Source organism: Ciconia boyciana, chromosome 5, assembly GCF_034638445.1.
Source record: "Ciconia boyciana chromosome 5, ASM3463844v1, whole genome shotgun sequence".
NCBI classification, from domain to species: Eukaryota; Metazoa; Chordata; class Aves; order Ciconiiformes; family Ciconiidae; genus Ciconia; species Ciconia boyciana.
The window spans coordinates 53,798,300-53,811,886 of NC_132938.1; the positions used below are offsets into that span (position 1 = coordinate 53,798,300).

The 13,587-nt window shown below is 37.4% G+C and overlaps 1 protein-coding gene across 1 annotated transcript in view; it reads left to right on the forward strand.

The window, feature by feature from the left end:
• Positions 1-13,587, forward strand: part of SMARCAD1 (SNF2 related chromatin remodeling ATPase with DExD box 1) — a 46,267-nt gene that overhangs the window by 10,721 nt on the left and 21,959 nt on the right. Inside the window, exons 3-8 of the mRNA XM_072861203.1 lie at positions 62-236; positions 3,476-3,653; positions 5,601-5,664; positions 9,694-9,782; positions 11,830-11,919; positions 12,584-12,668. Coding sequence (XP_072717304.1) covers positions 62-236; positions 3,476-3,653; positions 5,601-5,664; positions 9,694-9,782; positions 11,830-11,919; positions 12,584-12,668 — 681 coding nt within the window. The remainder of the gene's footprint in view (positions 1-61; positions 237-3,475; positions 3,654-5,600; positions 5,665-9,693; positions 9,783-11,829; positions 11,920-12,583; positions 12,669-13,587) is intronic.

Genomic DNA, 13,587 nt, shown 5'->3' on the forward strand with positions numbered 1-13,587 from the left:
GAAGTTGTAAGTCATAAGTCATTGTCTCCTATCTTTTCTCCTATTGAAATGGCTTCCACAGGGTATTCCACCATCCCAGAAACTCCTGAAGCCAAGAGGACAAGGAAACGATCTTGTTTCAGGCATCGAAGAGGGGTACAGTTCCTAGATGTGTCTTCAGACAGCGAAGATGAAGAACCAAGAAACTTCAGTGCTGCAAAAGAAAACAGAGCTCCAAGGAGAGATGCAGTTGTAATGTATGCTTTAAACTATTTTTCTGTAATGTTCGTGCAACCTGATGTGATGTTCTAAATTGAAATACTGAATTGAAAATCAGAGGCTAGGTTCTGGTTTACTGGTTTGTGATTTACCTGCCCCTAACTAAACTTTACTGGATTTCCAGGGAAGAAGAATTCAGCTCTTAAGCCATTTTCTCAGAGAAGACACTTACAAGGGAGGAGTTTTGTGATGTTGAATGATATGTGTGATGTTCATTATATGTTTGTGCATTTGCCCCTCTGTTTTCCTTTTAATGAGACTTGAAAGCTTAACCATAAGATATTTGCTTTATTAGTTTTAAATTATATTTGAATTGATTTTAGCTTGTTTCTTTTTTTTATGAAACCACAGTAGACAGGAAAGCAAGTAGAGATTCAGTGTGTAGTGTAAGAGTTTTGAAGCTGAAGTATTAGTTGCATGATGTGTTTGCTATGCTTAGTGAAAACTTTTTTTTTGTGATTTGGAAATTTATATTTTTTAATAAGCTGGAAGAGGGGAGAGAAGAGAATACTGTGCAAGAGTGACTTGCATGGGTGCTAAAAAGGCAGCACTGAGAGGTGCAGGAGAGACAAGATGTAGACAGACATCTTGTACAACCAGTTGGAATGGTTTAAAGAAACCCCTGCCATTTATTACCTGCTAGTTATATGCCTGTGTGACCAAAATGTGGTAGTTGTCTGTGCCCCTTAAATGTTCTTGTGCTAAGCAAAACAATACGGCTTAACCTGCTTTTTTGATAGTCTGGCTGAACTGATCTTCAGAAAACTTTTATGGGAATAGCAACCTTAACAGGCATAGTCTCTTGTCAGATTTTCAGTCCTTACACAGAGCATGGAGTTACTGGAGCTTGTCAGCAGAAATGAAATAATGCTTTTCCCTGCTGCTATTATCTGAAATTCTTGAGATTTTTTTTTTATGCATCTTCCCAGAAGTTTCAGCTTAAAGTAGATACTTGGTAAGAAAAAAAAAAAATTTAGTAGTTAGCAGAGTGAACTCCTGTTTCTGTCTGTGGTTTAAGTTGTAGATTGTGCAAGGATACAGAGACGGCAAGCTGGTTGCATGCACCGAATTGGCTTGTGTGCAGTGCTGTGTAAACATAGTTACACTGCTTCAGGGATCAACCTGATTTGGAAGCAGTACAAGCGGTTTTGTACCGTGTGGAGCCGATGCTAATAAGCCATGCAGGATCCAACTTGCAGAGCCACAGCTTGTTATTTCTATACTGTATTCCGATTACTGGGAGTGAGGGACGGACAGCAAAGTGGCTCCTAGGGGGATTGATGAACATAATCTACATCCTCTTGTACTCTTCATTATTCTTGTGTAGCCACTGGTCTCTTATGCACCAGACACTCCAGTGCCAGACACTTTGGCACGGTGTGTTGGCTCAGGTGCTAATTGTGTACTGAACTCACTAAGCTGTCTCACAAGTGGCATTCTGGTTGAGCTAATAAACAAATTGAGAGCATGGCAGGAGTTAGCTTGGATCTGGCCAGGCTTATGAGCTCTGGCTTGTGCTGAATTTAGCATGGCTTTGCACAGAATCAGTCAATCGAGTGTCTTTGCACTGTGCATTTTAGTGCACGTGTTACCTAGTGTTTGGGGGTTTTTTGAATTTTTTTCTTTTTGCAGGGCATCCCAGCCCTCCTTATTCTGAATAAGGGATAGAGCAGAAAGTTCAGAGCAGAAAGCGCATCTTTCCTAAAAGGAAGTGTGCCGCAAGCTTCACTACCAGAGTCACCATCTGGACTCTGTTGGAAAATAGCAGAACTCTAACACAAGTTTTTGTGGGTTGGAGTCATACTCATTTAGCTGTTAAATGAGAGTTTCTTCATGCTTGATAAGAATGTGATTATACAGAGAGGACAAGACTTATGATGTGTGCAACTCTGGCTTTGTTGACAAGTATCTAGATGTTAATCCCCGATAGGAAAGGATGGGGTAATTGCAGTGTTACCATTTCCATTTGGATTGATTTTCTCTTTTAAATGCAGTTTATAAAGAAACCTTTTTCCTTATCAAGGAGAAAAGATCTGACATATGCAAATAAAATTTTAATATGCCATTTCACTAAGACATTTTTTTGAAGTGGGTGCTGGATTCACCTCTGAAGCTTACAACTAGATGGCTTGGTGGACTGAAGAGGAATTTGGGTTATTTTTTGTTTTGAGGATTTTTTTACTCCAAGAGGCACAACCAGAGAGTCCACATGGCTGTGTGTGCCTTTTGAACAGGATAGGGAGAAAAGGATTATTTGATGAACAGTTGTCTCAAAATAGTGTGTATCTTCTACACAAGTGGCATGTTATTACTTTTTTCAGAATTGTATTGCAATCTGCCTGTTGCAACTGCTAAAGAAAAATATAGTAAGGAAAAACAGGTTTATTTTTAGTCTTTGTGTAGAGACCTGCAGCGAAGCCTTTCTGATGGTGAAGTCCCTATGAAATGGCAAACTCCATACAGTTGAATTAATTTTCATTCAGCAAAGGAGATTTTTATGTGTCTATGGAGGGCAGTAGGATGGGACACCTGTGCTTGCGTTCAGTTTTGTCCATGCAACTGAATGTCGTGAAAAATGTATAGGGATTGCTCTTCCTGTGGGTTAGCTCTAATAATAAATCTTCCAGTAAATTCAGGGCTTTGCTTTTTTCAGAAGGGTTCTTTCCATGTTTAGATGTTTAAGACACTGCTTAAGGATGTTTGAATTTTCTTTCTCAGCTCACTGAGAAATAGGAAAGAGAGTTGATACTGCACCTGGAAAGTTTTTGCAAAGAACTCATCCACATCTGTTTATCTGTTGGGCAAATAAACACTAGCAAGACTGTTTGAGACAAACTTGAGGTGGTCTGATATAATTCAGGTAGCTGAAATGATGAAATGTATTAAGATGGTTGTTACTAAAGTGGCAAGTAGCCTTTTATAGCACAATACAAGGGTAAGTCATGGCATTTCCCTTGTCTGTTCCTCCTTTGTTCTTTCCTTTGCTAAGTTGAAATGTGTTTACTGCAAACAGAAGACTACTTAATCATACATGCTTTATTTTGTCCTGAATAGGAGGTATCACTTAGGGTACAAGTTGATTCAGTGTTACTGAATGCATCTAAACACATTTTGTGTGATCCTGTTGGTTGTGGTTTACAGTAATATTCTACTAGAGTTAAACGTTCATAAGCAAAAATAGGTTTTAATTCTTTTTCTCCTCCCCCATACATTGTAGCTCTGAGCAGTCTGATGATGATGAACAGCCTGAAGATGAACTACCCCAGTTGGCATATGTAAATGGTGGGGATCAGCTGCCAGCTGCGAAGAAGGGTGTAGAGGAAGACATCAGAGAAGCAAAGCTGCAAACACTGAAGGAACTTTTTCCTCAAAGAAGTGACCAAGAATTACTACAAGTAATAATGCTCTGTTCTTTTGATTTATTTTGATGACTGTTTTGTAGGCAGTATTCCTAAACCTCTGGCTTTATTAGAGGGAACAGCCTTAATTCTTATTAGCAGAAGTATACATCAAAATAATGTATTTTAGGGAAACTACAGCCAGGTAACGTTTCCATATGCACATGCATACATACACACCCATATGCACATGCATACATAACTAAGTTTAATCTTAGTTATAGCTGTCTTGGTTGATAACTATTGATAACTGCCGTCGTTGGACTGCAGCTAACTGATTAAATGCAGAATGAGTGAAATCATTGCCATCTTCTCCAGTAAATGAAATATTGCACCCTTGCATTTACGAAATTTAATACTCAAAGCCTTTAGTACTTCCAGTGAGGCAAAAAGAGAGTAGGTTTGAACTTATTATAACTTATTCTGATTATGCTGACATGTGAACCTGGAATACTCTTGGGCATTGTCCAATATACAGTACAAATCTACAGTAACATTATGGTAACTTATTACAGTAAAATATCTTCAGTACAGTAAAATATATTTTTAGCAAGGTTACTTTTCAGTTCTGATATGTAACTAGGTTTTCACTAGCTTTAGTTTTCAAAGCTAAATGTGTTTAAAGTAATCTGTTAAGTTTCCCGGTTGTTGAAATGTCATTAAAGAAATATAGACATTTTACTGTTGCTCCTTGCCAGGTGTTTTTTTCCCAGTGGATCAAGCTTTATGTTTAGGCTTTCTACTTTAGGAAGAAAGAAGGGGTTGCAAATAGCAGTTTTGCAATTTTTCTCCTGGACGTTGTAATAAAATTTACATCGTAGGTGTCCAGAATGTATGAAGCTTCAATTTTTGGCCACATAGAATGTATTTAAACCAAAGAGTGATAACAGTTCATTGTAGCTTAGAAACTAGCTAGAAACAACACATGGTGTGCCTGTACTGCTGTTTTGTGACTTCAGTGGTGTTTTTAATTATTCAGTGGTATGTAGTGCTGATGGTATTTATTCTCAGGGGGATGTTAAGATAGCTCCTGTATCAGCAGAACTTTGTAGTACATAGAGGCTGTGCAAATTTTTGTCCACAGTTACATATCCACAACATTTTTGAAGGAAGATGGAGGAATATTAGGCAAATCTTTTGTTCCTTCATGAAGGATCTGGAACAGTCTGTCCTGACAAACCCTACACAATTGATGAAGGCTATTAAGGAAAAATCATGAGCCTTTTGAAAAGGAAATTGTGTGTTTATAGCAAAATTGTGAGATGCTGTTTACAAATGTGGACCGATACTTGGGAATCAGGATTCCTCATAACTTCATTTTTTGTGTTTTTCTTATTTGTAACCTTTAGACAATTTGCTTCTGTTGCAGTTTGCAAATCACTTGCAAACTTGCAAAAAGGATTCTAAAAGTCTCAACATCCAATTAATTTGTAGAAATTATCTATTTTGAGATTACATGTGGATGGAGAAAGAATCTAGGACTGCAAGGAAGTATAGGTGAAGTTTGAGGCATGTTATAAGTTTCATGCATGTACTTCCAGAAATTGACCAATGTGACATAACAGTACACAGACATCTTATGAGTTAAGAAATTAGTTTTTTGGATCATCTGGTTTTGTGATAGTAACATTTAATAGTTTTCAAAAAAAAGCTTTTAAGTAAATCTGCATGGTGTGTTTGTGAAGTAGGAAAAAAAGTGATAATAAATGAGATTGTATTAAAAATGTTTTCCAGTAGGTTTTTTAAAGTGTTTCCAAATACAGCTTATGTGATCAGTCTACCTAATTTGGTACCTGTTAATTTTGTTCTTGGATTTTATAATACATGTATTTTTGGGGTGTTTTTTAAAGTGTATTTCCATCATGCTGATCTGTCTTTGTCCTCCTCTGTTCAACAGGATTAAATCTCACCACTTAGCAATTGACTACTTTTTTTTTTTTGCAGTTGATAGAATCAGCACGCACAATGGATGAAGCAATAGCTGCTGGTTTGAAGTTCAGTGATGAAGGTATGTTTAACAAAAAAACCCCCAAGAACAAACTTTAGAAGCTGTAGCTAATTCAGTGAAGTAAACTTGGTTGGGAGGTATTTAAAAAGTGATAAAACATACGCTAAAAGTTATACTAGTGTTTGTTTATTGTAGTAACACAAAACTGAAATTACAGGCTTTGGAAGGGGAAAGATGAAAAGAAGATGCGGACCAAAATCCAAAAATAGAACAAAATAGGCAACTCATCACAGTTCTCTAGCAAAACATCCCCCGAACTATGCCTTTGAGTCCTGGGTTTTTTGTTCTGCATGTGAATTTATGGAGTCTCATGCTGTTATCAAAAAACCACACCAAACAAACAAACAGAAAAGCAACCAAAAAACCCAACACATGATGTGGGAGTGTGTAGAAAGTGGTAAGCATGTAAAAGGGTCTTCATTCTTGGGCTTTGGGTTTGTTTCTTGACATCACCTAAGTCCAGGGTTAAATCTCTTGTCTTATATTAATCTTTTTGACTGATTTACTGGGTTGGTGGGGAAGAGTGGAAGGTTGGTGTGAATATTAATGTCATTATAAAAAGCTGATCCGTTTCAGCAGTCTCCATGGGTTTGCAGTTCAGTTGTCCATGGTTTTCCTGAGAAATCTTCATGGTTTGGATATGATGGAAAAAGCTACTTATGATCACTCTTGATTATTTTAGTAGTTCTAAGTGGTTCATGTGTCTTTTCATGCAGTATCCTATGGATTCAGAAGCAATATGTCTAAGAAGCTCATGTGCTGAGGGAGAACAGTTTTACTCCCTTTCTAAAGTAGATTTTTTGCTAATTCAGTTCCCCCTGTTGTACTTACCATATTTTCATCTTCTGATTTTTTTATATACAACTTCAAATATTTTTAAACAATTATCGGAAAGCTTTAAAACATTGGGCTAATTTTAATGAAGGGTTGCTTTTGTGTTTTGTTTGGTTTTTTTAGTTTGGTTTTGTTTTGTTTTACCCAACCAGACCAACATTTTGAGGTTATAACTGTGTACATGACCAGATTCTATAGATGGGACTTCTTGGATGCTGGCAATGGAAAACTAAAGCTGGTGTATTTTTGAGGGACACGCTACTTCTGAGTGCTGCTGCTCCTGGAAAATCCCTTCCTGGAAGACTGTGATTAGTTTTCAAGGGTTCGATTAATATTAAACCAATTTAAGCTAATATATATCCTTAAACTTTGTTGCAGTTCACAATGTTTGAACTAAAACACTTTGATTTCTGGTATGTAGGCCCTGCCTTTTGGCCATTTTTGTGTTGATCTAAGAATGCTGTTTCACATCCTTTCAATATGAGCCCACAGAAAAATCTTCTTGGCAGCAAAATGCTCACTAATCACAGCTGTTGTATAAAATATTTAGTTAGGACTAAGCATGCCTGAAAGTGATGGTATAAATCACCTCATTTTGGACACATTTTTTAAAAATGGAGACATTACTGAACATCTGCCATCTATGTCAATTTATGATATGCTTTACTTGTTGGGAAGTGTTGACTATGTGAGAGGTCAGGGGCAAGATACAGTTTTATGAAGCATGGCTGTGCTGAAAAAGTGTGGCCGAGTTGTCCTCAATTTTTTCTGTCCTTTCAAAATAACAAAAGCTTGTATTTATAGCTTGAATTCAGTAGGTATCTGTAGCTAAAACAAGTATTGCAGGTGACTTGTAGGTACAAAGATTATGTGTAACACACTGAAAATATGTGTGTGAATGAAAGCTGTGAAGTTATAGTAATACCTGCTGCTTGTGATTTGTTTCTGATGTTGTTTTCTGTACATCTTGAAAACCATGAAATTGGTGAGGGTGCTTCTGACGTAAGGGTGCTCATGTAAACCTATCTGCTGCTCACGGCTTTTTGAACAGGCAGAAATTACTGTTTCTTTTGTAATAGCAGGGGAAGTCACAGTAATAAGGTGAGGGGTTTTTGTAGTGGTAGCAGCGAATAACAGTGGAATTAATTACAGATGCCTTTCTAAATTTTGAAACCCTGTAGATGCTTTTCTCATCGCTCATTAACATAAAATTTATAGATAGAACAAGGATTTCTCTGGAAGGCCCAGTGTGCCCTGCCTCCACTCCAAGGATGGTTCTTGTCTAGCAGTAATAGAGTTTCTTCACCCCCTCAGCTGTATGCTCCTTTAGCAAAGAAGGAGTAATTAAATGTACCTTGCAAAGTGAATGTCTTCAGAAAGTTGGGGGTTTTTTGTTGTTTGCAGACGTGGTGGGTTTCAGAAGACCACAACTTAATTTCTAAATAATTATGTGTTGGTAGGTTCCTGAGACCATGGTTATCCAGATCTTTTGCTACAGTTTAATTGCCTGTAAAATTGCTCACGATTGGGCTTTCTTCAAAGACTATTGAGTGTTCAGCCCATGATTTCAAACTAGGGAGATCTTCAAAATATTAATATATGAAGCCCATGTATTTTTTTTTTTAGGGCAAAGAGGTTTGCAGGGTCACTGTTCGTATTCAGAATTATCCATCCTGAATGCAGTTTTAATTGAGCTTAAGCAGTAATAGCATGAGGCGTCCATGACTTCTAGTGCTTTACCCAATAACAGCCTGACAGCCCTTAGCTTTGATATCAAGACAAACGCACATTTCTCAGACTTAAGCTAGTAGCATGGCTTTTCCTGGCAATATTGTTTAAACAAGGTTCTTGGGCAGAAAGGTCAAGGCCTGAATGGTGAAGGAGAGCCGCCTTCCCTCCATTGGCACATTCTCTGGATGCATTGAACTGTGCCTCTTGTATATATTTATACCTATATATAGAAATACATAGACTTTGAAAAAATCTTACCAGTGTTTTCTGGTATCTCTTGCCAGATCTTTCATTTAAGGAAGAATTGCCGATGCTTTACTTTTCTGCCTTTCGGATGTTTTAATGATTTTTTTTTTTTTTTTAATACTTATATGTCACATCTCTGATGTCAGAGAGAATGAATGAGTCTTGTAGAAAATGTATTTGAAAGTATTTCCACACAAAATGTCTTTTTGTGCAAAGATGTGGCTACTTAATTTTCCACAACTTGATCATCCAGGCAGTCTTTTGGATCGGAAAGCAAGTGTGCTTTTTGTGCGTGTGTTCTTGTTCACTGGTCTCCTTTGGCAGTCTGGGAGGTGAGGTTGGCTAGAGATGCTGGTATCAGACATTAAAGCTCTGCAGGCAGTTAGTCTTCCAAAAAAGATTTAATTTGCAGTACTATTTCAGATCATGGACTAGGAATTTTTACAATAATTTGTTCTGGGAACAGTTGCTGCTTCAAGCAAAGCTAATGTGCAGAAATAGTGGTGATGCGTTCTTCCCTTCATGAGCTGTGCACGGCAGCAGTCAGAAAATACACTGGGCAGGTCTTAATGCTAAGATGATAATCTCTTGATAATCACCAGGGCCCAAAGATCTTCAGAAAGTTCTGGCTCATATGAACTATTCATAAGTAATATGGTTATCGCTGATATTTAGTTATCACCGACTTAATATGCATAGTTTTCTTTCAGACATTTGGATTTAATGTTGAAAACTGTGTGGTGGTAACCTCTCTGGTGCACACCTGAGCCAGAAATCTGTCATCAGCACTTCCAGATTGGCAGTGATGTACGTGTTCCAAGTCACGATTGGGGTTCGGCCTTGATTAAATACCAACTTTCCAAAAGCAGTCAGCTTGAATAAAAACAGACATATACCTTTATGCAACTTGTGTGTAAAACACTTGGCAATTATAAAAAATAAAGCTATTTCAGTTGTTATATATGAGAGGTAATTTCTTTACTGATTGCCAAACTACTAAAGAAAACTTAGAGGTAAACAAAGATGTACTTTCAAGCAGCTGCTTTGCTTGAAGTTTCAGTGTATCTGTGGACTATAATAGGAAACTATTATGGAGACTGGTAAACATCTTGTGCAGTTAAGTAGCTACTATAGGGTTGGTTTGAATGATCTTACTGTTCTGGGGTGAACTTAATTAAAGTAATTAATTGTTATTTTCCACCTCGATCCTTTTTAAAGCTGCCTCTCGTAAAAGGAAACTAAAAGGTTCTCCCACAAATTGCAACAACAGAAATGAGCAAGTCACAAAAAAGCCAAAAGCTAATTACGTAAGTACTGTTTTTTCTCTCTGTGTATTGTGAAATAAGTGGAATTACCTGACTTGGTCAATGACAGTGGTGTCATGAACTTGGTGTGTTTTATCAGAAAATCCAATCAAATTCAAATCTTGCCATCTGAATGAGGTTTTTCTACTTTCTTCTCCTTGGCAATTCTGAATGGAATTACCTGCTTTGTTCTTTAGTGTTTGTGGATTTGTATACCAACAGCCTGTTCACTGCTTTCATGGAAGTGGTTGATGACAGGTAGCAGTATGTGAGGCGCTGAGTACCATTTAGTTCTTGTGAACATCAGTGGAGTTACAGGCTATGGATCAGCTTGCTTCATCAGGTCATTCCTCGTGTTTCCTCAAATAGATGAAGTTCAACGTCTGTTGCTACTGTTCTGTGTTGTAGGAGTAATGTTGTTTACATACATATTTGAAACCGTGACTTAGGGAAATCTTTAAAAGGAATGAATTGGTTATGTTTAAAGAAATGATTACTTTGACCTCTGCTGATAAAGAGAAACTATGTAATGATCCTGATGCATTCAGGTTGGTATTTGGCAGATCTTATGCACAGTCCTACAGTGCTGTCATGAGGTCAGCTCCCAGGCATCCCAGTAGACATCCGTGGAAACCACTTATGGTAGAGAAAGGGAATCCTACAGTAAATACTGGAGGCTGGATGGAGGATGGTGACTATCTTTGTGTTGAAATTTAAGGAAATATTGTCCTTGGTCAGAACAAAATTAAGAAAATGCAGAGTTTTCCATGAAAGCAAAAATAATATTGCTCGAATATTCCCCTACTTCCTGGAGGAGAGCTGTGAATTTTGTGAGGCAAGATTTGCTGCAGTTTGGATTTGTTCCTACTCACCAAACCCTGGATTAGGTTACAAAGGAGATGTTACTGAAGTATCACCCAGCCAGTCTAGCAAATGGTGCTTCCCTGGACCTTGTTTCATGCAGCAGTTTGATTTCTGTCTTTAACAGTTCCATTACAGGTAAAAAGGGAAGGATTGGGAAAAACAAAGATGAAACATGGGTTTTTAGAATTAGTAATAGGTAATCGTAGTGAGAAACTTGCTGTTTTTTTTTCTCGCTCTTGCTTTTCCTCTGTTTCCTAAGCTGGTTCCCAAGACTAGAGCATGCTTTGCCAGCTGTCGTACATACTGTAGCTGTGCTTTTAATGATACTATAGGCTCACTGAGGAAAGGAACCATGTCATCTGTTACTCAGAGTACTTCTGGGTGATCTGGTTTGTGCTCTTTCAGCAAATAGCATAATTCAGTGAAGTAAATATTGATCAAACCTGTTGGCATCTCTGCTGTAGATTAGATCTGTAACCACTTTGCATTCAAAGCTCTGAGAAGAAACCTGCGTAGTTCTTTGTGGTGAATACATAATAGAGCAGCTTGTGGCATGTCGAAGTTTTGGCAGTCGTTCATAAGAAACCTCCCTTTTTGCAGGCTGATAGTAGCTGTTAGTGAAGGTATTGTTGATGAAAACTTTTGCCAGCTTTTGATGTGACTCCATGGTGCTGTGACACAGTATTTGTGGATATTTCACCTGTAAATCTTCATATGAATGTACCATTTAACATGTTTATAGACTGTGATGGGTTAAATATACTGCATGCTTGGTAATCTAACCTAACTGACTGACTGTTAACCCTGCTATCTTCTGCCTTAAATATCATCCAGAATCAGTACTAACTTTTTATTTTAAAGAAATACAAACTAGGTAGTTCTAAATTATTTATATTTTTGGTATGTAACTTTGCACTGTGTATGCTTATCAAGCAAAGAATGCCAATCTTTCATGACTGAAGACATTTTCTATGCTTATGAAAGTTTTGGTCTTATTTTGATCATTGGCTGTGTATGAGGAATCACTTCTGCAACTTGGATTTGTCTTAAGTGCTTTTGTCATTTAGAGTGGCTCTTTAAGGATAAGCAATATTGATTAGGTTTGGTTGTTTTTAATTGGTTTTTTTTTTCTGTTTCTATGCTTGGAATTTACATTAAACCTAATAGATTTCTTTTTTTAACGCAGCTGGATGAGTCAGAACCCCAAAGACAATGGGAGAGGCAAGAGATGCTTGTGAAGAAGCTGCAAAATACATTCCCTGGATTGGATAAGGAGGTGAGCTCATGTCTCCTGATGGCACATCAGGTTTTGACTTCTTAAGAAAATTACAGCTGTTGATAGTCCAAATGAAACAGTCCTTACACCAGCAGCACTCTTGGAAAGAGCCCAGGGTAGGAAGGTCTTCACGTTTGCTGCTTTTGGAATGTAACTTGCCCTGAACTGAGAGCTGTTGGATGTAATCAGGACTACATGGAACTTCTCATCCTACTTTTTTGGTCCCGTGACAAGCTTGGCATAGTCAAATTTTATGACCTATTATAAAAATGCATGGGGAAGTTATCCCTCCCTCTCTCTCACACTCTTCTTCCCTGGACGACTAGATATACTGTGAGGTTTGTATTAGTTTAGTACGTGACGATATTCAGCAACTGGTCAGGTCATTTTAATAGTGTGCTTTGAATTGTTGGAAGCAAAGCTTGTTTATGTGTGTTCTTAGCCCTTTGAAAAGGTGGAGTGCAGCTCTGCCTAAACTGAGTGTATGAGGATAAACTGAAGGGTTTTTTCCTTTTGATTTCCTTTATTTTGAATAGTCTGATTTACAGAGGTTTTCTTTGCCTTGTGCAATTAAAATTAAGTGTTAGTGCCTTAATGTTGTTATGCACAGAAATTTAGTTTTTGCTTATCTTACCACAATATGAAATTTCTTATCTTTTACTAGGAACTGAGAGATGTACTTCAGGAACATAACTGGGTGTTTCATGAAGCACTGGAGGCCCTGAGAGTATTTGCAGAAGATGATGAGGGTAAAGACAGATTTATAATCTATTTTATCCCAAGATAAAACAGACTGACTTGTGGTACAAATCTTTTCTAATGTCCAGCAATGACAGTCCTGACAGTACTATGCCTAGAAACTGGCACTGATACTTGAAAGTAGTATTATGGGGAGGATAAAAGAAGGAAACTCAATTTTTCTGTATTTTTAACTGTCATGATTATTTTATCTTTTGCTCTGTAAGTAGAGATAAATATCTTTGCCTTGCTAATACAGATTTACATAAGAAGTTGTAATTACCTATGGATATATCATAAAATATATTTTGAAATGTGTCAAAGCTGACACCTGCTCCCTTCCTGCTTGTTTAAAAGTAAGTTTTGGTTTTTAACTGGAGTAATTTGTAAATCAGTAATTGCAAATAACTGCATAGGTGACAAGTGACATATGCTATTTTAACCTTTTAAAATATATTCTAGGAGAGAAAAATACTAGAAATAGGCCTTAAATTATGCAACCAATTTATAAATACCAGTGCATTAAATGTAGTAGGGAGTAAGAACCGTGATTCCAGGTAAATCCGCGAGTCATAACTTAAACAGTATTTAATGAGTTGATTACTTTTCAGAGTGTTACACAGCTGTCAGATATGTATATGTTTTGCTGTATCAGCTATTTAAGTATTTTGGGGATAGAATAGTATTCTTGGATTCTCTACAAGTGGAGAGAGCTATCAGTATGCATGAGGTTGATCCTTACTGCTGCTTCTGAGAAGGTAGACATTGGGGTTGGAGTCAATCAGCAGCAAGCTGGGATTGGGCAGAAGAGAAAGTGTTGGAAGGGCTTTCTTCCAAAGAAGGAAGAAAAACCCATACAAGTCACTTCTGGAAATGACTTGCTCACATTCTGTTAGATAACCTCTATCTTACTTTAAGACAGCAGGGTTA